This window comes from Ambystoma mexicanum, chromosome 10 (genome assembly GCF_040938575.1).
Source record: "Ambystoma mexicanum isolate Mex_15411 chromosome 10, UKY_AmexF1_1, whole genome shotgun sequence".
NCBI lineage: Eukaryota > Metazoa > Chordata > Amphibia > Caudata > Ambystomatidae > Ambystoma > Ambystoma mexicanum.
This window is the reverse complement of record NC_090932.1, coordinates 921,075,654-921,100,410: the sequence shown is the minus strand read 5'-3', so window position 1 is coordinate 921,100,410 and position 24,757 is coordinate 921,075,654. Positions and strand designations below refer to the sequence as shown.

Here is a 24,757-nt window from a genome sequence, read left to right as displayed (position 1 = left end):
AAAGCCAAAGGTTGCCGACCCATGCGCTAGCTGACCCGTAGCCATTATGCAATCACGGTCAGCTGCATGTTAAAAGATGGCAATAACTTGGTCAAACTTAAAGCAGATCTATAATGGAACAGTCCGGGCCTTAGAGGCAGAATTGTATATTTATAAAAAACAAAAGAAGAACCACCCGTTGCAGACATTCAAGGGGCACTGAAATGTTATTTTCCATAGATTTCATGTTCTCAGGGAAACATCCTAGCTACACTATGTAGACGGTGCTTTTTTTGACAGGTGTGAGGACGTGTACCCTGTACTTTTTTTTTAGACTTGCTTTTTGCATTATCACTTTTTTGTTTTTCTGGAACCAAAAATAGTCCTGTTCACACCATTGATGCAGCTTTCTGAAACGGAAAAAATGCCGCATTTGAGGGACACAGCAGAAATGGCTCCTGAATCATTTTCCAAAACAGTGCCGAGGATCCCTGTTTACATGAAAATCATGCAAGTCAAAACGTTTCTACTAGTCTTGTGTAGTAGTTACACTTTAGAATCAAACTCTTCCAAGGCAACGCAAGGACATCGACATTTTCTCACAATTAATGGAGTCAAGCGTTTTTATTTTCTATTAATCAGCCCACTGACCAAAGTATAATTGCACTTAAATTTACTTTGAGCAATTTCTTTTTCTGCAGATAATGTATCTGACGTAAAGGGCAACGATGGGTTTGTATTTCCATTTAATTTGACGTTCATCTATTGCACTCGAATATATTTTGCATAAAGCAGTTAATTTGCATGTTGGGAAAGCTATGAGAGACAAGATAATGTGACTCATTCAAATGTATAAGCAATTTGTAGAACAATAATGGAATGTAGAAATACAAGAAGTCTGAAAATAATTCACATTTTGCGAAAGGTCAACCAATCTATAACTCACCTTGTCAAATGATGGCCTACCTGAAGCACCGCTCACCCGAAAAACGATAGAAATAAGTTCTTTAAAGCTGTATTTTTATCATTATAATTATAATTGTTTTTTTATAACGCGCTTAATACCTGAGAGGTTTCTAAGCGCAAGACCGGGATTCGAACCTGTGTGGTTATGCGTTGTCTTGCTTCCAAGACAAACGCGTTGCCCCTGTGCGGATTGAGAAAACTTGCACGGGTCTTCATGTGAGCTAAAACCAAACCCTGTTTGGACAGATGGTGTGCATAGACTTGATCCACCTCAGACTAAAAATTGATGGAATGGAATCTGCCCAGAAGAATTCCTAGTGGTAATGATTACTCTGTACCCAGCTCTTTTTAGTATTTATAATGAGTCTTGCTAAGTAGAAGGGGTGTAAATAGACGTAGGTCTCGTTGTCGCTGTGGGTAGGAAATCAACAAGCAACTCACTAATGATTCCCAGCTACGCTGAATCCTTTCTGGGATTATGTGTGGTGCTTTGCACGGGGCGGGGCCTAGTAGTTCGGACTGAAGCGCTCCCCCTTGTACACAGGAGAAAGACTGATATGTGTATGGTTGATCCTGTTCTGTAATTTCTCAGACAGGGTAAAAGCAATAGATTGGCAGATGCCCTGAGAAACTCCCAGCACTTAGAATTATTTCAAATGTTTCTATCCATCATTTTTCAGTTTTTAAAGGGACCAAGGCGGTGGCAGTTGCCTTATGGTAGAACTTAACAACAAACTGTGAGCAAATACATTGTTGATCAGATCTCACCCCTTTTGGACTAGCAACATTTCTTGCCTTTAAGGATTTAATAGATGCAATCGTTTTTCTCTTTAGGGTTCAGGAAAGAGGAGGACAATGTATGCATAATGTCCACGCCATCTCTGTGTGGCAAATTAGAGTCTACAAAAGTATCACACCACCATGTGTCACACCCAATCCTTTTTCTCACCTGTTTTTCTCTGGGTTGAGTCTTCTTGGGAGATATTTCCTTCTTCCTGGTTGTTCTGGACTTGTACAGGTAAGGGTGCGTATCCTATGGGTCTGGGTCCAGTGTGAGGTTCGCTGTCTGCCTCAGGAAGCAGGGTAGAGTTCAGGATCCAGGAAGGAAGCACTTCGGCGGAATCCAGGAAATGAATAGGAGCGTAGATTCAGAGTTCGGAGCAAGTGGGGAACCTGCTAGCCCGGGATCACAGGGCGCGGTCCGGGATGGAAAGAGCCAAGTAATTGCGAGAGTGGTTCAGGGGGGCAGCCTGGAAGGGAAGGACAGAAGAAACTGGAAAGGGCACTGACTAAAAAGGAGCAGTAATGATAGCAATCGCTAACAACAAGGAACAGTAGCGTTGAGTTGCACAGAGCCGTGGGGGCGTGCCTATTTTCTAGAAGCCAGCACGTCCAGCGTAAACGCTAGAGAGCGGCATTCCTGTGCAGGCGGCCATGTTGGAAGGATTGACCCGATGTTGCGGTGCATTATGGACCATGAAGTCCATAGGGGGCAAAAGTGGCGATTCATGACAGCTTGCCCTCCCCCTAAACCTCGATCCACCGGGTTTACCTGGATGGGTTAGATGGAATTTTTGCACCAAACGGGGAGCGTTCATGTTGGAGGTAGGTTCCCGGGTTCGTGCACTGGGGGTGGGGAGTATCATTTCCATTCCACTAAGTATTGGAGTCGGCCCCATCTGTATCTAGAATCGCATATCCTGGAGACCTCGTATTCAATCTGATCATTGATGAGCACAGGGTTAGGTCGAAGAGTTAATCTGGTGGAGGGTACATACGGTTTCAGTAGAGAAGTGTGGAAAACAGGATGTATCTTCCAAGATTCCAGTAGCTGCAGTCGAAAGGCCACTGGGTTGATGACTTCCTTAATGGTGAAAGGCCCGTAATACTTGGGAGCCAGTTTGTTTGGCCGCAGGTGTTGAGGTAAGAGTCTCGAGGATAACCAGACCTTGTCCCCAATTCCATATAAAGGGCTGGGTCTTCTCTTGGTATCAGCATATCTCTTGATGTCCGACCTGGCCTTTTCCAAGTGATCCTTGGCATCCTTATGTACATTCACCCGGCGTTCAATCCAGGAATCAACCAAGGGTTCCGGGGTAGGATGGGGTAGGATAGTTGGTAGAACTAATGGATGGAACCCCTGGCTGCAAAAGGAAGGGCTGGTCTTTATAGCTGAGTGATCCAAGTTATTGTAAGCAAATTCAGCTACTGGAACCAAAACCGACCAATCATCTTGGACCTTGGCTGCAAAACATCGTAGGCATTCTTCTAGGGTCTGATTTACCCGTTCGGTTATACCATTGGTCTGAGGATGGTACCCTGAAGACAAGGCATGTTGGATGTACAACATTTGACACATATGTTTCCAAAATTTGGAGATATACTGAGGCCCACGGTCGGAGATGATCTTCGAATGAAGTACATGAAGTCTGAATATATCCTTTAAAAATATTCCAGCCATTTCAAGTGCCGATGGTAACTTGTATAATGGGGTGAAGTGTGCCATATGGGTGAAAAGATCAATGGTAACCATTACGGTAGTATACCCTCTGGATGGAGGCAGATCCACGATGAAGTCGTTGGCAATTATTTCCCAAGGACGCACCGGCAAGGTGGGTTGGAGAAGAAGCCCTGCAGGCTTTCTATCATCACACTTGTTTTGACTGCAAACAGTGCAGGCTTGAATGTATGCCTTTACACCATCAATCATCTTCAGCCACCAGAAATGTCTCTGAATGGAGCGTAGAGTGGCGGTAATGCCTCTATGCCCGGAATGAAAGGTATAATGACAGAGTGTATTGATCTTGCTTCTCAGTCTTTGTGTGGGTATCACTAGTCTCTTATCCTGGAAGAGGTAACCATTCTTTGAGACCCGGTTCCATTGGTTGGTGTTGATATAGTCCTGCCAAAGATCAGAAGATGGTGTTTCGATATGGATATCCTCCAACAAGGAATTGGCCTGGGCTATGACAACGGTATTGGGAAACATTTTCAGAAAGATACAAACTTCAACAGGCTCATAATTGGGATGCCTGGACAAGGCGTCTGCGATTATTTTATTGGTTCCAGGGAAGTGCTGTATGTGGAACTGGTACTGGGCAAAGAAAAAGGCCCAGCGAGATTGACGACTGTTTCTGCATTCCAAGGACTCCAGAATTTGTAGGTTTCTATGATCGGTTCATACCTGGACCGGATGTTTGGCACCTAAGAGTAAATGACGCCAGTCAGTAAAGGCCTGTCGGATGGCTAGTAATTCCTTCTCCAGGACTGAGTAATGGGTCTCACTGGGAGTCAAAGTTCGGGATAGATAGGCGATAGGGTGCTCCATCTTGTCTTTGAATTCTTGTTTTAGGACTGCCCTGATAGCATAGTCTGAGGCGTCCGTTTCCACCAGCAAGGGTTTATTTATGTCTGGTTGAGTCAGGATGGGGGCTTGAGTAAACCTTTGTTTTAATTCCTTGAAGGCTGTTTCTTGAGCAACAGACCTAATGAATGGTATGTCTTTCTTCAGCAGAGTGACAATGGGATGCACAATGTCAGAAAATGTGGGAATACATTTCCTGTAAAAGTTTGCAAGTCCAAGGAAGGATTGGATCTGTTTTACTGTGGTAGGTACTGGCCAGGAAAGAATTGAGGCTACCTTGGCAGGATCCATTCCAATTCCTTTGGAACTCAGTACGAAGCCAAGGTAATGAACGGTCCGGACATGAAAGAGGCATTTTTCAGGTTTGGCCAGGAGCTTGTTCTCTCTTAGTCGCTGAAGTATGCATTTACATGTTCTTGATGGACTTGGGGTTCGTTGGAATAGATCAGTATGTCGTCCAAATACACTATGACGAAAAGAAACAGCATATACGAGAAGACTCTGTCCATGCAGCGCTGAAAAACCGCAGGGGCGTTGGCTAGGCCGAAGGGCATGACCAGGTACTCAAAATGACCAAAAGGTGTTCTGAAGGCGGTCTTCCACTCATCCCCTTCCTTAATTCGAATAAGATGGTAGGCACCTCATAGATGGAGCTTGGTAAAGATTACAGCACCTCGAACAGCCTCCAATATGTCAGAAATAAGCGGTAGAGGATACCGATCCTTAAGGGTACACTGGTTAAGACATCGGTAGTCCAAGCAAGGAGGGAGTTCCTTAGTGTCTTTCTTAGGCACGAAGAACAATGAGGCACCGGCAGGGGATTTTGAAGGACAAATGGTTCCATTAACGAGATTAGTGTCCAGATATTCTCTTAGGGCTCTTTTCTCCGGCTCAGTTAGTATAAACATTCTGCCGAATGGAATCACTGCCGAGTCTTCAGTGTCAATAGCACAGTCCTCAGGTTAATGGGGTGGTAATGATTGGACAATGGCAGTTGAAAACACATCAGAATAGGATTGATAGATCTCAGGTACTTGAGTAATGTTGGAAACACACAATGGTGGTTGCTCGGAAGTCTGGGGGTCCACTGGAGGATATGGCACCAAGCCTTGAGACAAACAATGGGTCAAGCAGAATTCTGAACCTAGAAATATGGATCCAGCTGCCCAATTGATATACGGGTTGTGCTTCTGGAGCCAGGGCATGCCTAGAACCATGGGATAATGTGCTGCTTTTATGATATCAAAACAGAGTGTTTCTTGATGGTTATTTATTGAGAGCAATAGTTCCTTGGTTTGGTGGGTAATGGGTCCAGAGGATAATGGTTTCCCGTCCATTCCTTCGACAGCTTGAATCACTCTATTGTTTTCTCAGGGAATGTTGTGCCTTAAGGCCCATTCATGATCTATAAATACTCCCATGGCACCGCAATCCACTAGAGCCAGGATGGGAAAAGTGTCTGGTGCAGAGTCCAGTCTGCCTCCAGTCTCTGATGATACCTGGTGTGTGAGGAGCTGCACTATGTGTTCCATCCCATTTCTACTGCCATTTACTTTTGCTTTAAAGACCTGACCAGCGCGTGGAGCGCGGCACGGAGTCCGGTGCAGAGTCCATTCTGCCTCCAGTCTCTGTTGATACCTGGTGTGTGAGGATCTGCACTACGTGCTCAGTCCCATTTCTACTGCCATTTACTTTTGCTTTAAAGACCTGCCCAGCGCGCCGAGTGTGGCGCGGAGTCCGGTGCAGAGTGCAATCTGCCTCCAGTCTGCCTCCGCTGCAGAAGCGCCAAGAACGCATCTGGTAAGAAATAAAAATGGTGATTGACACTTGGCCACAAACTCGCCTGAAGACACTGCATGCTCGCGGCCGCAGTGAACTTTCTCTCACTATTGAGCCCCTGATGTCAGCTGTGAGTGCTCCACTTGACCCTTTGGGTCCCCCTCTCCTCCCTCCTCCCTCTTCCCCTTGCTTTCACTACCGACGCCGGCCAACCTGCCAGCCTGCCATTATCACTGTTGGCTGGAGCTGATCTGCACACTGCCCACACTGGAATTAAAGCAGTTCAAACACCTGATTTAAGTGTAGCTTCCTTTCAATCACCTGTTGATGCCACAAACACCGAACTTTTGGCACTAAAACTACCCAGTGGAGTGGGAGATCACACAAACTTCACATTCGTTCCTCCATTAACTAATTGTAGAAATAACTCCACTCTGAATGATGATTGAAACAATTTGCAACATACTTGTGGATCGATAAACCCAACAGCAAGGTTGTGTGGGTGCATATCTGGAACACCTGGCATGTTGCAAAACACATACCCCCAAAACTCCAACTGTAATGACAATGTGGGATATTTAGGTGACAAAGCAACCAAATCTGACCAGGTGGCTAGGAGTGTCCCACAAGCCGTGGCAGTGCAAACCTCTCTACCCTTAATAGCTGCCGATGTAGCTAACAGTGCGACACATAGTGGAGATCAGCCATCTTGCATGCCGGCTTCGCAAAATGCTGCTGTTGACATCATGGCCACTTGAGCTAAGTCGGAGTGTTCCGATGCTGGCGCAGCACGTCCTTCTGCAAGCCGACTATCACAGCCCTTTCAGCCGACAAACATCCTCAAAAAAAGCCTCAGATTAGACCTGGCAGGTCGGGAAGCGCGGTTGACTGAACGTCTTACCGCTGATTACCAGCTGGTAAAAGACAAACTGATCAACAACTTCTCCAGTGCCTCACCAGGCATAAGCACTGCAAAAGCCAAACTACCCTCTAACATTGAGAAAGGAGAGAAGTTTCTACAGCGATTAAGGATCGACCCGTTCAAATCTCGAACCAGTACTCCACATCAAAAGGGAGCTCAATGTTAGTCAATTATGGTCAATACCTCGACGGTAAACCCAAATTTTAAAACTACAAATGAGTCAATCGGCAACTCTCGCGACAACTCAAACACAAAAGCTGTTCAACAGCCATCTACAAATGAAAGTCACTTAAGTCAACGAGAAGAACTTTCTATCCAAGAAGTCGAGTCAGAAACAGCTAATAAAGAGTACTTATCAGTGGCAGCCGGGATACAGATTCACAACAATGTACTGACAGCTACATCATTAGCCCTGATACCGTTCATTAAGTTGAATGAAACTCTAAGTGAAACATCAAAGGACCAAAGTGCGCTGTTGCATAATTTGGTAACCAAAATATCGTCACTTGAAGAAACCAATGCTCATCTATTGGCAAGAGTCGAACGTGAAGCAGAGATCTCGTTTCAATGGCTAAATCGGCTAGGTGACCTTGCTATGAGAGACCACACCGACAAAACAGACTTAATGGAAAGAGCCAAGTAATTGCGAGAGCGGTTCAAGGGGGGGAGCCTGGAAGGGAAAGACAGAAGAAACTGGAAAGGGCACTGACGAAAAAGGAGCAGTAATGATAGCAATCGCTAAAAACACGGAACAGTAGCGTTGAGACGCGCAGAGCTGCGGGGGCGTGCCTATTTTCTAGAAGGCAGCACGTCCAGCGTAAATGCTAGAAAGAGGCGTTCCTGTGCAGGCGGCCATGTTGGAAGGATTGACCCGATGTTGTGGTGCATTATGGACCATGAAGTCCATAGGGGGTGAAAGTGGCAATTCATGACACCATATTTCTCTGGTCACTATAGACCAGAACGCTTTGGATCCTTCCCCTCAGAAGCCTGCTGTAGAAGATCCAATTTTTTCACAGCATGTTGCTATATGTTTAAAATGTATATTTCCACCTAATTGAGAGCAGCATCCCCTTAGTGAGGTCATAATTGTGACAAGCCCTATTTAGAGCTGCATCTTGAGCCTGCCTTCCATCTTGTACTAAGGAGTATCTAAGCTGCTTGGACAGACAAAAAAGTAGCTGATTTGCTTAGAGCTTTGAGTGACTATGTTCACAGGAGCTCATCACACTTCTAAAAAAAAACCTGGGTACTCTCTAAATGCTTGTTTGTCCTTTCTTCAAATCCGCTATCTGAGTTAAGTCTAGCATGTGAAGTATTCACTCCAAGAAAGGTCTCTAAGGGGAACCAGCCTATCCTGTCCATTTCAACTGACTCATGAATTTTTATAGCGATCCTCAAAGGTCAAGTATTCTGGAAAAGACCTTCACATTTTCTGCGCTCTGATGTTTTTATTCTGTGTAGGTTGTAATCCCAAAAGTGACCATGGCGTGTACATCCATCAGCACCTAGTCATTTATGGTGTCGCAATACCCCTGCCTGCTAGTTGACTTTGTGTGCATTGAATCTGGCATTCTGCTATAAAACAGTACGCTACATTAATAAAATGTCCCAGTGCCATCCCCATGCTATCTGCAATGGTATTGGCTAACCATGACTCTTGAATTCCCAAAGTCTTACCCATCACTCTCCAGGAACCAGAGTCCAGGCAAGTCGTGATGTCTTGCCATCCCAAAATCAAAAATACAAGCTCCCTTCTGCAAAACCAACATGGTCCCCAGTTCTCTACTCAAATCAAATTCTCGACCACCCGCCCTTGATGAAAGTGATATAGACATACATTGACAATTGTAATAAGGTGGAGAATCATTCCAACAATCGGGTAATGTTATATAAGATTCCCAAGTTCGCATATAGCAATCTAATTAGAGTAACGAATTAACAAACACACATAAGTCTTGCTATCTTGGGTTTTGCCGCTGGTTAAAACATCAGGAAAAGCAAGGAAATTGAACAGAATTCTCAGCACTGGCCTTGAATCGGCATATTAACATAAATATGCAATTGCCACAGACGGTTTCTATTGCCAAGATTCCCCAACATATAACCTACTCAGGTAATTTTAATTTGCATGTTTTTTAAAGCGCTCACACAGCCCCGGGGCATCAAGGCGCTGTTACAGGAATACGTTTCTTAGTTGTGTATTTATAACGTGCTTAATAGCCGCAGGTTTTTAAGCACAGACCCAGGGATGGAACCTGTGTTTCTTCGTGCCGTCTTGTTTGCAAGGTGAGCGCATTGCCGCTGAGCTATCCTCCCCGAACATCCTCCCGGTAATGATGGGTATCACTTTTATTATGCAATTCTGCCATTTCATTTTCACCTTTGGGAGGATTGATGGCCTAGAGGGCCTGAGCGGGGTATTGAAACCATGTTGCAAAGCATTATCCTGCTCCCGTGACTGCATTGCACTCACCTATCTTTCTCGCAAACAAGGGCTTGTTCCCATTGGATTCTCCCTGAAAAGTGAATATCAAGTTCTTGGCTACCAGCCAGCCAGAAAATCCCCATTGGTAACTTTGGGGTGGTCCTACCCAGAACTCTTGCTTTTGATTTGGACTCGGGTACTAATATCGGCTTGGCCAAAGGTTCTGGAGTAATCAGTGTGCTGCGTAGCAAGAAATCAGTATTGGGATAGAAATCGATGGACCAGAATCCGCACACGTTTATGAGATTTCAGAATTTGGATTTCTCCTTTATGTCACCTCCACATATTTTGCACTTTCTTTAATTTTAGCTTTCTTCTTTTATTTGCATACCACAGCCTTGTCAAACATGTGAGGCCTCCATTCACAGGGCTCAAAGAAGGCGCTACCAAGATGTACACTGAACAGCTGGAATCCTGTAATCCTCACAAGGAGAACATTTGTGGTAAAGGAAAGCCAGCAATGCAAAGTTGTGACATCAGGGTATCCAATGTTGACATTATCAAAGCAGGTTTTGCCCGCGTGGCATTCAGAATAGCCTGGAAGTTATTGTTTCAGATATTAATATTTTGCTCTAACCTAATCAGCATCATTAGTATGATTTGAGAAAAAGCCCGAACCATCATGAGAGGATCTCTTAAATCTTGGATTGTAGATGCCCCTTGATCTTAGAGTCTTGAAACATTTTAGGGATTCTCACTTAGGAGAGGGGTGATGTGATTTAGGGCCTGATTCACAGAGCGTTTTCCTATGGAATTGTGCTATTATAAAACACCTTTGTGACCCAGGCCCTGAATGGCCTGACTGGAACCTCCATCTGAAAGCTCAGCAATCCCTTTTCGACGTCCGCCCGAGCTAAGGCTGACCAACACTCCAACAGAAATAGGGGGCTGGAAAGAGGGGTAACCACCCCCCAAGGTATGATAAAGGCATTTAATGAATACAAGACCTCTTTATGACCTGTTCAAGGGTAAGAATATTCCCTGTTGTCCAATATATTATTAAAATGACACAACATGAGCCAACCTGTAGAATTAAATTCAATGGTGTTCCAACTGAGTTAACTATTTGTCAAAGTGGGGCTTCTCAGGGGTACCCCCCATTCCCTATTGTAGTTTTGATTCCTATGAAGATGAAATGCATTTCATTGAGGATCCATTGAGGCTCCATTGAGGATCCACTATAATTATTTTATCAGAGATACACAACGACGTTGGTTAATAACTTAAATCAGTCAAATGATTTGGTCAAGTCCAAGCATATCTCTTTGCTTTCTATTTTCCATTTTAGTTGATGGGAATATATCTTGACGGGGGATCAGACTGACATCTGATAGATAATAAGAGTGCACATGTAGTGCTCTATTATGTCACTTTAAATCCATAGGGGAAATAAACCTATTTTTTATAGGTGCTTATATACAAATTAATGTTGTGAAGGACCCTCTTGATATGATATGGTGAGTCATTTATAACGTGCCTGTACACAAGTGTTTCTTAGCATCGTTTCCACTTCACACGTGCTGTCCCCATGGACCAGTACTACACCATGGATAATGACAGACCCATATCCAACCCGGGTCAAAAGAAAACCCTATGGATCCTGCCACCCTCCTTTCCTCTCCATACCTCCCAGGGAAGCAGAGACAATGCAATACCCTCCTGTTGTGGGGCCATTCAGTGGAATCTTCCCTTGGAATGATGTCATAGTAGGAGGGCGCAGAATTTAGACACATCCTTATTTACTGAGGGCATCCTGTCTAGGCCATACACACCAAAACCAATCAAGCTGGCAAATAATATTATCTCCAGAGATTCCCAAGACCATTTCGCATTCTTTCTACGAAGTAACTACTCTGTGACCACACTTAACTGGGAATAATGTCTACTCTTTACAAAGCAACTCTTTAGAAGAAACATTGCCTATTCAATGTGGTGCAACAAAAGTTCTGTCTATGAACTCGGTCACTCATTTGGTACCAATGGGATAAGATTCCGTGGTATCATCAGAAATGTACTTCAGCACTTTGGGAAAAAAAATAATCCGTCTGATAGTCACATTCAGACCGGTCTCTGTTTCTGAAACATTTGAGTATTCCTTGGTCGTTAACCAACTCATATGAGAGACTTTTATCTTTCTTGACTCAATGTTTCCAACAGTTATGAATGTTCTCAATGGATTGTTAAATGGTGAATAAAAAGGGCTTAACACCATTTCATTAAAGTGGGTGCACTTTAATGATGTATGTTTTTTGTTAGTTCACTGCTGGGGTAGAACACCCGACACCAGTATGCAGCAGGCGCTGAGTACGCGCCCTGCTCTGTGTGCACCATGAACAGAAAACACAACCATGCCAATCGTGGGCAGCACAACCCATTTTAGCAGACTGGCAGATTCACCCGGTCGCCTGGTAGAGCATGTGGGGTGCATGTTAATACCGGTAGCATGCCTCTGTTAGTCCAAAACTACATTTGGAAGAAAATCTGGTAGTCTGCAACTGCACCCCCTTTGAGATCCCCCACGAGAGACTCGTGGGACCCCACCCCCTTCTAAATGTCTCTCTGAGGGTGTGGTTTTCAGGTGTGTCCACTGCTGAGTAGTAAAGCAAGCACACGAGCAAAAACAGTTCCTGCCTTTGCACGACCCCATGCAAATGTGTGCACTCCCCTATTTGAATGTGTAGCCTGACCAATTAGCCGGCTTGCCTTCGGTGTTCCAGGCCTCCCCTGTAACACCAGTGAGTTCCCCAGGCTCTCCAGGAACAAGGAGGCCCAAGTATTACAAGAGAGCAGTTATCTCTCTGCATTTGACCACTCATTCTAAACCAGAAAGCCGGCTTTAAAGTCCTTTTTTATTAAACTGCTTAGAATAAATGCTACCAAAACGGTATACTCTGCCTGTTGGTGTGCTTGTGCCTATAGTACAGATTGTATTTGTGTGATTAAAATCAACAAGAGCACGATGTTTACATCAGAGAGAGCCAGGACTGGTGGTGCAAACATGTTTTCGAAGCATTGGCATATCCCCAGCGGGTTATAAAATAGGCTGCTCGCTCTGTTAACCGCTTGGTGGGTTCCCTTTGGCCCAGTGAAGCTTTCAGCAGAAAATGAATCGCTGGGCTTAATTGGGCTGAGGTGTCCCCAAGCGCACCCTGCCTTGGGTGCGTGTGGGGTTCGACAGCCCTAGGAGCACCCAGCGCTTGCTGGGGAAACCCACAGGTGCCCCGTAAACAATGAAACCCAGTTCCTGACGATAAAAAGGCTTTTAATCTGGGTCATTTTCTCCTTGCCTTTGCCAAGTCTCTAATTGGAAACTGATTACAGATTGCATTAATTGCATAACAGAGCCAGTGGAGGTTCGAATGAGTTCCGCCTGGGTATGGCGGCCTGGCCATACTATCAACAGTTCCATACAGGCTTCTGATGAAGAGAAGTTTTCCTTTAAACGCATAAAGCCACAGTATATTGAACCTGAGAAATGTGTTTTTGCTCATTACCAAATTTGCTTTATATGTGATTAAAATCCTTGTTGCTTTTACACAGTCTGTGTTCCTAGAATATCTTTTTGAATGTACATTCTTGTAAAAGTTCTCAGTGAATTCAGATATACATTTTTATGAATCAATATTCATGACTAATTACCGGCTTTTTGGTGGATTATAGACAGTGTGCAAGGGACGGGAGGGTTCCTACTTTGGATCCTCTTCTCCCTTTCATTTGTATAGTGGCACATTGTGCCAAGGTCCTTTTATTCCTCCCTTGCACCTTAAAAATGTGAAGCCAGCTTGCCTGGACTTGTTTACTTATTTGAAAATGGTATTACATACATGGTGTGCACCGACTCCCTTATCTCCTTATGGCGGCCTGGCCTACAGCCCAATATCTAAGACAAGCCTGTACCTTTAGGTAAGGCGCATTGTTTCTGTATAATGCACATTAATTTAGAGTAAAATATGTGTAGTGCAATCTTCAGTACCTCGAGTGGTGAACAGTGAATACTTGGTTAATTGATATGCAGATTATGAGGATGTCTGGTTTAGGTTGCTGAGAGGGAGTCCTAAATCTATTTTACTTGCTCTGGCGGGCTTTCTTAAAGCACTTAAACTGGAAGATTCAGCGGTAACGTAATTTTCTGGTTAAAATTAATTTCTCTTGTATGTTGCTTTCTTTTTAACATATGTGTTATTGTGTTTGTATTGATGAATTGATATGAAGACAGTTTGAATTTTTAAATATGATTCTATTTTATATGTCGAAAGGTTAGATTTCGGTTGTATTTTAGCCATATGCAATAAAATAAAAAAATAAAAAAGCGAATTAATAAGTACAATACAATCTACTTGCACATATCAAGAGATGGGAACCAGCTTACCATAGAAGCTCTTTGGAAGCAGCATTGGAGGACGATTTCCTTTCCAGCGCTCGATGGCCCTCATTGCTTTTCTCGCCTCGGGTTTTTACTTCTTCCCATTTCTCCAGCTGCGTCTGGATATGAACTGAAATCAGAGAAAACAGACACGGTTAATCCCATGGAAACACTTTTGGCACAGACTAACCTGGGCCTGCAACCCTTTCCTCTCCAGATGTGGTGGACTACAACTGCCATCAGCCCTAGCCAGCATAGTCAATGGTGAGGGCTCAGGGACATTGCAGTCCAAACCATCTTGATGGCCAAAGGTTGCAGGCCCCTGGCATGGAACAATACTGCTGACACCCAGAGCCTCGTCTCATTGCTTTTCTCTTCATCCTAGACGTGTTTCAACATCTGCAGACAATCTTTATGGGAAACTAATTGATGATCATTTTAATCAATTTTTGTATTATTTTTCCATCATTTAATTGAAAGTGAGATGTGGCTATTTCTTTGTGTACAATGCTTAAGTCAACTTGCCTAATGTCTAAAGTAGGACATGATCTGCTGGCCAGTTTAGAAGTGGGCCTGTCTACTCTTCTTGCAATTGCTTTCCATGCTTTGCTAGGCTCAGTAGGCTTAGCAACAGTTGTCTATTCAATGTCGTCCCCTCAGGGCATCAGCAGCCTGTCAGACAGCCAGATTTCATGAATGCTCTCTCGTTTGTTAGGGATTTTAACATGTACAATGCGTATCACAGTAGACAATAATTTCTGACATTTGGATGGTGCGTCCATGACCCTAGCCGTGGATCCGCAGTTTCTGCCTCAAACAATCTTTTGAAAGTTGCCTATAGCCACTCTTCACAGCATGTCCTGACACTCTTAACAGCATGCCCATTCAATAGAAAAGATGGTGCGGTTTGACCACAGAGTTTATGTATACAGGGGAGTGGGTACGTGGATACTGCGCTGCAAAAAACCTTTGAAAGGGACAAATAGCAGTGCCCTGGTCCATGCCCCAACTGTCGGAGGGCAAGTTAATACTCCAGATCAGTGCCGGGTTACCCATTAGGCCAAGGAGGCACCGGAATATGGGCCCCAGTCCTTTCAGGGGGCCGTGACAACGGATCAAAGTAAAGCGGTGCCGAAAATTAAGGAGCTAATTTGCTTGGGGGGCGCCGAGATTTTGACTGACTATGGGCTTCCACAGGGTTTAATCCAGCACCGCTCCAGATGGGAGGAGTATGCCCCAATATTTAACCGCAGGGTCCCCAGATTGTGGAGTGGATCAGTGGACTCACGGGGTGGGGCCGTGCAAGTTTTACCTTGCCCCAACAAGCTCAGATTGCCATTTGCCCATTGATCCACTTTTTTTAAAGGCTTATAACTTTGGCCCTTCTCTCTAGCTCTGCATGAAACTTTCTGAGAAAGGAATAGAGCCAAACGCGAATAGTTTATGAATGTTTCATCAAGTTCGGACTGGGAGAAAGGAAGGGGGAGGTTATCAGAGGCGGGTCAGAAAAAAGAACATTGACCACTGAATGTTGGCCCACTCGCCAGGTAGGATGTTCCTACATTGTCAAAAAAGAGTTGAGAATATAGGTTGTTTGTGAAACAATGCATTCATTAACCCATTACATTTGCCATTCTGAATCTTCAAGCAGTTTGTGATCAAGAATGACTATCAGACAAATCCACTCATAATGAGATAGGGTTGTGACGAATTGGATTCTGCCTCACAGGAGTACAACGGTGAGCAGGGACAAAATGGCCTGCTCAGCCCTCACACTTCTACAAACCAGAACACAATAAAATCATAAAGGTAGCACAGGGACAGTTAAAAGATATACCTCCTTTGTCTTTTGTGGAAACGTGGGGTGTGGGAAGGCTATACTCCTAAGAGGGGTGTGAAGCTGAACCAGTGCTGACCCAAAACAACACAGTATCACAGTCCAAAATAAAGGGAATGTCCAATCAAGGTTCTATAAAATTATGAACACATTTATAAAACACACCATCTGCAAGTAGAATGAAAAGAGATTACTGTACAAAAACCCACCCCAGGGGGAAGATGGAGAAGATGCCACAGACTAGCGAATGTAGCATTTTCAGCCTAGCTCCAGGGGTGATATGGCCTATCACCCCTGGAGCTCCCAAAAAGGATATCTTGCTAATGACAGGGACAACCATGACCTAACCATTCTCTATGGCCCAAGTGGACCGGAATGGTTGTTCAGTGTCACAGTACCTGAATTTGTTTTTTGGTGGGCTTACGCATCAGACGTGGATTGAACATTGATGCGAGTTGATCAGGCTCAGTTGGGCATGTAGGATCGTGGAGGCCCTGGCAGCAAGCGGGCGTCGAGCAGGTTTAAATGCAGGTGCTCTGTGTGGCCGAACGGCAAAGGTGCAAGTGCTGCAGGTCGGGTGGTTCCCAAGAATGCTTCTATTTTGGCCTGGCTGACTCAGGCTTTAGCCGCTGGCAGAGGTCGGAGAGTGACGCTCCAGTGGGTTGCGTCAGCAGGCAGCAGTTGTGAAGTGGTGATTAAGGGGGTGTCGAGGTGCAAGCAATGAAGCAGCAGTTCTCGGGCTAGCTGGGCCAGGATGTGTGGTAATCTTCCGGTAGGATCGGTGAGTGACCATCCAGAGATTCGGCCCGGCCTATCTTAAATGTCGGCCCTGTGCTGCAGTGACTTTGCTATCATCGTGACGGTCGAGTGGGAATCTTGTGACTTTTGAACCTACTCTGCGCCACGAGCAGATTGAGCAATGTGGATCAGGCTACTGATGCAGCAGGGCACAAGTGCACTATGTTTTTGGCATGGAGTTCCAACTAAGGGGGATGTGGTTAGTAGCGAAGGAATCCCTGCGTCATTTTAGGTACTGAATACCAAAAAAGTCAGGCTTTTCAACCTTGCCAGATGGCAATTCCTCACAAGGGCTAATGACTAAATATTAACTAGTGGAGCATTTCACAGATGGATCGATATCAGGACTTCCCTCTCTCCTTCCCATTTATCCATCCCACTTACTGTGTCTTCCCCACACCCTGTCTCCCTCACTAGCACCAAGATTCACTGAACTAAAGAACAACATTCATTGAACCTGACCAAACCTAAAAGTAAACTTTTCTGTTTGCATTTCAGCAACTTTGTCCAAAGTTACTAATATGTTACGTTACCACCAATTAATGAAATGTATATAAATGTGGAGAACTAATCGATGAGGCAGAGAACCACTTCATGGGTTCTCTGCTGCAAAAAGCTAGAGGAAAACCACACATTTCAGAAATAGTGCCCACGCCAGATATGCAATCACTTGCCAGGAAACGAAATGCTAAGAATGGGCGAAGAGGCACAGCTAAGCCAGAGCCAGGCATTTAGTGGTCAATTCATACACACAAATTAGGCATGCTGCAGTTTAAGTATCGATGGAAATAAGCATTGGCAAAACCAACAGTTTTGGCCTTTGTGTAGCCATAATGGTTATACATAGTCATACGATTTTAACCGCTGGAAATGGTGGGAGTACCTGGGCATATGATGTCAGTGCCAGGCAAATGCCTTTCTAATACCTACATACAAGGCAAAACTGTTGGCTTTGCCATTGCATATTTCCTTCTATAATTAAACTGCAGCATGCCTAATTGGTGTGTATGAATTTCAACAAGGATTTCCAGACACGTCAAGTTATCTTTGCTTTGATTTGTAGGTTACCCTAAATTCCAGCGGAACAGAAAATAGACACCTAGGTCTCATTACAAGTTGCGTGGAAGTGGTATAATAGCAGGATTTTGGAACACCGCTTGCTTGGTCGCTCCACAAACCTATGGATTTGAGCACCCATATCCAAAAAAAAAGGATTTAAGTGGAGGTATTGCCTCCACTTACATTGGTGGTAGTAGTCAAGCCGTAATTACCACATGCAACAATTCTGCCTGTGCCCAATTGGACTCCAAAATTGGGAATAAGAGTGACCTAAATCATGCTGTAAATCTCAATTACCGCAAGCGGTAGCAGTAACTAAGATTGAATTACTAACCAAAATTATAACGCGGCTCTAAATATATCTGCTACTTATTTGCCATTTAGGCAAACTGTTTTTGACCTCCCTATACTTTTCAAAAAAGGACCCCATTGATTGGAAATGTCAACGTTGACATCAGTGTGATGTCATACTATGTCACGGTCTTGCATTCAGTTGGACTGAAACTGCACCTAGATTGAGGACTAAACACACTACATGCTCAGGGTAATATGTTTTTATTTGTTAACATACAAAGTTGTGAAGACTCTAGACCAGGCCTGGATGAATGCCTTTACTGTCTGCGTTCACTTTGCCATACATTCACTCCCTCACATTCACATCTTCATAGCTTTAACTCTTCTGTCTTTCACTTCTTTTAACATTCAATTTGTCATTACAGGGGGGGACCCCCTGTGCGCCCCATGTATCCCCCCTGTAAACTCCTTCTTTTATAACCTGTATTCTTCCCCCTAGCCCCCCCTTGTCCCCCACCCTAACCTTACAGCTAACCTTACCATATGCATTCCGAACTTGATCATTTGAAGATGAAGAAAAGGTAAAGGTACAGGGAAGTACGGGCATGAAGAAGTGAATTTAGAAGAGGTGAAGAGGTTACTGTAGCAGAAGTCAATTAGGCAAAGTAAAGGGATGATACCACCAAGGCCCATTAGCAGGTGAGTGCTATGAAAATGATTTACATAGTAATAGTCATCACAGGACATGTGTACGCCTTTCTTATATATTTCCCTTAATTTCTATTTTCTATTTCTTTTTCCACTTATGAAGGACATTTTCACCACGATGTGGTTTCTTGGCACTGAGCTCTTAAAATTGAAAAGCAAGCTGGGTTCATTCAAAGGCCATGGAGAACAACCTGTGCTTCACACGTCATCTAGAAGATGGATGGTCACTGAAGTCGAAGTGGAAGGGGAAGAGTGTTCCATTCAACAGCAGCTATTGTTGAAAAGTCTTGACCTCCTTTCTGTACAAAGAGGAATCTGGGGATGCACAGAAGAAAACTATTCACCTGGTTGCGCGCACTAGACGCAAGAGAGTAATCGGAAAGATAAGAAGATAGCAAGGAAGGCTCCTGTTTCTAATAACGATGCTTGAACCCAAAGATTGAAGCAGAATCCAGTGTCTAAAGGGCGGCCGGCATAGAGATCCAAGGACAGACTTAATGTGAGAATGCCAATGGGTGTTAAAAGCGAGCCACTCAGCTGCCTACTGATTCATTCGTAGCTGGTGCAGGATGCAGTTGGGAAGTCAAAGATAAAGAGCATTACCATAATCGGACGAAGGCCGGGGCAGCAGAGATGCGATTGGAGCGGGACAAGTAAGGCAAAGCACTATTTGCGTAATCTGTGGGAGTAAAGAAAGGGAGTGTTCTCGATGGAATCCCAGATTGATAACAGGGGACGCCAGCGGAGGGCAATGCGCCATGTCAGAGGGCCAAGAGAAGGATTTGCAGAATGAGGATGAGGAACGAACCATCATAATCTCAGTCTTGTTGGTGTCACGGTTCAGCAATCTGATGTTCATCCAGCCGGAGAGCCATTAAATACAGGTCTGAAACTGTGGACTCTGGGGGAGGAAAAGGTGGCAAATCAGAGGGAAAAAATGACAGGCTCCAGAATGAGCAGAAGCCATGAATCACCATAATCCCAGTCTTGTCCATGTCAAGTTTCAGCAATTTGATGTTCATTGTGATGCTGGAAAGGCCTTACGGAGGGACAGGGCATCCTAGTCCTTGTCCGACCAATTCTCTGTATTTGTTTTCCTTGTTTTCTGCCACTGAGGTCCAGTCTGGACCTCTGACAGTGCAGCTCATGATTTTATCGTTTGGTGAACAACACCCATGGGATACCTTTATGGCATACAAACAATACAGGGTTATTCTTGGTTCTTAAAATATCACCTCAAATGGGTTTTTCTTTTACCTACCTGTTATCTTCATACATTTATAACACACAAAACAAGGCAGGTAATGCTTTCTTTGTGCTGGTAATTCTATATCCAACTATTATTGTGTTGCCTAACACTCACCCTATCTCGAAGAACACCCTCTCCCCTCTGAACCAAGAGAAACGCAGCGAAAAAACTATTGAGAAAATAGATTAATCTCTCAATTAGGAGATTAAGTCCTTATAGCATTTAGTGTAACTTTAAAAACACTTTTAGATTTTGAGCACATACAAGTGTGACAACTGTGGTCTATCATAAACAACACCAGTTATGATATAGATACGCATTTTTATTGGGGAAAAAAAGGGGGGTACGACGGATTAGCTGTCTCCTCTCTAATAAGGTCTTATATTAAGATATCCACGAATGGATCACGTGCACTTTGTGAAGGATGAATAAATCACCTTTGAGGAACCTAGTCCCACGCAAACTGCCTGACCATCTGTTGGACACAGGATTGGAAGAACTCCTCTGTACTGTTGTTTTAACAAAAAGGTACTTTTAGAACCTGCTGGACAACCAATTGCTAAATGGTATTAAAGTCTCATTGTAGCATTAGGGCCAGTGTCCCTCTTCCTATCCCTATTAGATAGGCATTGCCACAGCACTATCTAGGGCTAGTAACACCATGCAGGGAAAGGGTGTTCTTCAAGCAAGGGTGAGTGTTAGGCAACACAATAATATGCTCGATATAGAATTATCAGCACAAAGAAAGCCTCACCTGTCCTTGTTTTGTGTGTTATAAATACCCTTATGGCACCCATGGGCGGGGGTACACCATGTTGCCCACAGAGCAGGGTATGGGCTGGTGGTAGCTACATGCTAAATTGGCAGTGGCTCTGAGTGTCCTCCATTTCTGGGATACCCAGGCCCTGCCATAGGAATCAATGGATTGCTAAACAAAGACAAGATGGCCACTGTGGCCTATTGGTTTCTATTACCTTTCACCTTGTTTTCCAAAGTCCTGGGAAGCCCTGTCTCTGTCCGTTCCTCCTGAATGGCTGTTGGATGGATACACCATATGTCTCTGTTGTTCCCTTTCCTCCTGACTGGCTACTGGGTGGAAATACCATATATGGCACTGGGGCTGCCTCCTGTTAGACTGACTGGAGCCTTCCCAGGTGCTGTGTGTTGTGGGTACACCCTAGGGATGGGACCTGAATGATTGGAGTTGGGAGTCAACTCACATTTTCTCTGTTATAGATTTCTGGTTTATGTGTGTGACACAATGAATGAGACAGCCCTAACTGACATTAATGCAGTGAAGTGTGCTGAAAGGCTGGGTACTTTCCCAAATCCACATCCTTTGTCATGGGTTTCTAGGTGAAGTGAATGGCCTGAATGCCTGTTACCATGATTGGCTGCCTGCCTGCATGAATGCCCTTCTGCGTGATTGGCTGACTGAGCCTGGATCATGGATCATTTGTTTGCAGACATGTTGCTACATTTTGTAGTAGTTTACTTGGATGATATCTTAATCTTCTCTCCGAACAAGACCAATCATATACGTCATGTCAAGTTGGTATTAGATCGATTACAGACCAATCAACTTTATTGCAAAGCTGAAAAGTGTGAATTCCATTGTTCCCCTCGTCACATACTTGGGATTCGTGTTATCCGCCCAAAGAGTATCGATGGAACCTCAGAGGGTCTCTGCAGTGGTGAACTGGCCACCTCTGACCAACATTAAGGAAATACAACGATTTGTCAGTTTTGCTAACTTTTATCGGAAATTCATCCCATGCTTCTCAGAGATCATTCTACCTCTTACTAGACTGCTAAAGAAAAGTATTCCGTTTGAGTGGGATTCACAGGTTCAGAAATCTTTTGTCGAACTGAAGAGACTATTCACCACAGCTCCCATTCTAGTAACACCCTATCAACTAAGGAGGTTTATCCTAGAAACTGATGCCTCTCATTATGCTTTAGGAGTGGTATTACCTCAGGAAGTAACTGCGGTAATGGAGGAACTTTTGGTGATAAATAGATCCTTTGAGGAAGGAGGCATCTCCTGCTTGGGTCTCCGTGCCCCATTGAGGTCCAGACGGATCATTAGAATCTGAAAGTCCTTCAGTATGCCCAAACGACTAATAGTCGACAAGTGCGTTGGGCCCATTTTTTCTCTCCATACAACATCCTATTCACCTTTATGCCTGGATGACAGAATCTCTGAGCCGATGCTCTTTCCCGCAAAGACCAACCCACTGCCAGGTTCCATTCTGAGAAGATCTTTCCGAATGTCACCTTCATACATCTGATCACTGAATTTTTACAAAAGATCAAACAATCCACACTAGAACATCAAGACACCTGTTTGGAGCTCCTGCAAACCCACAATCTCACCAGTGAAAGGGGATATTATTTCCATGGCCAACGAGTATTGATCCCCTCAAAGGAGTTGCAAAAGGAAGTCAGGCACATGAGTCATGACTCCCGTGCTGCAAGTCATCGAGGGGTGACCTCAACGCTTGAACTTATCAATATACATTTTTGGTGGGCTTCCTTGCTAACTGATATCAGGAATTATGTCTCAGCCTGTAATACTTGTCTCCAGTCCAAAATGCCATGCACCTTTCCTCTCGGTTTACTCACTCACATGCCCATTCCCGTCACACCATGGCAGGTGATATCAGCCGATTTTATCGTGGCTCTACCTCCGTCTGACAATCACACTGGCATCATTGTTACAATTGTCTATTTTACAAAGATGGCCCATTTTTCTTCTCTACATGGTGTTCCTACCGCAGTTCAAATGTCTCGGATTTTCATCGCTGAAATGTTCTCACGTCATGGGTTGCCAGACACGATTGTCTCTGATAGAGGCCCATAGTGCACTTCCAAATTCTGGCAAAAGCTGTGTTCCCTTCTCAATATCCAACAGGCCATGAGCTCGGGTTTCCATCCTCAAACCAATGGGCAGACTGAGCATTTGAACCAGACTTTGGAAGGATACCTGCATTGCTTTGTGTTGGCAGCACAGGATGATTGAGTGGAACTATTACCTCTCGCAGAGTTTGCATATAACAATGCTCCGCACTCAGCTCTGAAGACTAGCTAATTTTTCTATTCTTATGGGTTCCATCCCTCCTTTCTCCCTTCTATAGTGCCCTTGTCCACTCGGTTTCCAGGGGTTGATGCCTTGCTCGCAAACATTCACCAAGGGCATCAGACGGCCTGCCGGGCCCTCCAGGATGCACAGGACCACGCAAAGTGTTATGAAAATCGAAGACGAATGCTCGTTCCCGTTCTTGCTGTTGGGGACACATTCTGGTTAGATACTTACCTCTCCATCTGGTTCCTTCCAAGTTGTCCCTGTGGTTTTTTGGTCCATTCCAGATCATGCAAGTGGTGGGGGAGGCGGTGGTTCATCTACAACTTCCCACTTCATGGTCCACGATCCAGCCAGTGTTCTACTTGTCTCAGATCAAACTGGATGTCCCAGATCGTTCTCAGAGGGGTACTCCTTCAGAGGCTGAATTTGAGGTCTCTGGCATCTGTGACTCACGGTACTTCAGGGGCCGGTTGCAGTTTTTGGTTGATTGGAAGGGCTATTCACCTGCCGACAGGTCGTGAGAGCCTGCTTCTGGGGTACATGCTCCCCGATTGGTCAGGTGGTTTTATCGGCTCCATCCTGATAAGCCGGGTTGTCCGCCTCTGCGATTGGAGGCATACTGTTGCATCTCGCTATGGGCGCTGTTCTTGGTGGCGCCTGGGTAGGCTCCGATATACAGTGACATTGGCCCATTCCAACACGGCCGCCTGGAAGCCCAGCTCCTTTGGTACTCAACTGGCTGTTCCTGTTTGTGCATTGACTCCGCCTCCATGCTATGACGTGACTGAATATATGCAGTCTGACCCTGAGCCCCAGTGTGTCGCTACTCCTGAGTATGATGCTTCATCTGTTTCTCTCAAGGTCACGTCCACCCTTCACTTCTGTCCTCTGACACAGCCAGCTTCCAACAGCGTTCCATTCCTGCCGCCCTCAGAAGTATATGCCTGAAAAACCCATTCTCTTGTTCCACGTATCCACGTAACATCAGGAATCTCCCTGCCTCAAGTTTCTCACTCGCAAACTGCAGGATTCACGTCATTCGGCAGTGCCCTCCATCCACGAAGGTCCCAAAGGAACGGTAGAGTCTTTCTCGCTAGTTAGAGAGGAACTTCCTAATTCTTTCTCTCTCTCGAACCACAGAAAGCATCAAGGTTCCCAAGAATCCAGCCAGATACACTCACCTCTCATAAACAGGTGCAGGCAGATACCTCCGCTCTATTCATCTTGGCTCTCACGCTTGTATTTGCTACTCACACCTCGTATTATCTCTGATAGACTTCATGAGGATATCTGCACCTGAAGGTGTCCAGCCCTGAATATCCCAGTCCTGCTTTCTGAAGATCGGAGATCGACCGCTGACCTACGCTCTCAAATCCTGCACAGGGTTTTCTACCCAGAGGGTTTCCCTGGGGATTTTGCCTCCCTCCGTTCCCTGGCCTATCCAGGCGGAGGGCAGCAAAGTTCTCATGGGGGGTTTTCCCATCAGCAAGGAACTGCCATCTGATCAGGTTAGTGGCTATCTGCATACCTAAAATGTGTACATGACAGAGAGACCCATTCGCAGCGTTGATTGGGGGATGTAATAAAGCAAGATTTTGCTATTTTCTTTACAAACGCCCCCTTCCATTGATGTAAGGAGATCGAGCACATACAGGTTCTGCAACATCATTAACCGGATGGCTCTCTGTTCAACCTTGATCGCATTAAATGCTTGTTTAGTGCCATTTGCCAGCTGTATCAATTCGCACCTAACTATTTGCAGCCCTTTGGCACTGGCTACTGCTTGTATTCCTGGCACTAGCAGAGAAGCTATGTCTCTTCTTTATTATACAGTCTGTATTGATCAGGTATTTCAGGAAGCAGTTG

The 24,757-nt window shown here is 44.8% G+C and overlaps 1 protein-coding gene across 1 annotated transcript in view; it reads right to left on the bottom strand.

Moving 5' to 3' along the window:
• PEX5L (peroxisomal biogenesis factor 5 like) overlaps positions 1 to 24,757 on the bottom strand; it is a 1,467,323-nt gene that overhangs the window by 419,915 nt on the left and 1,022,651 nt on the right. Inside the window, exon 5 of the mRNA XM_069618674.1 lies at positions 13,868 to 13,991. Coding sequence (XP_069474775.1) covers positions 13,868 to 13,991 — 124 coding nt within the window. The remainder of the gene's footprint in view (positions 1 to 13,867; positions 13,992 to 24,757) is intronic.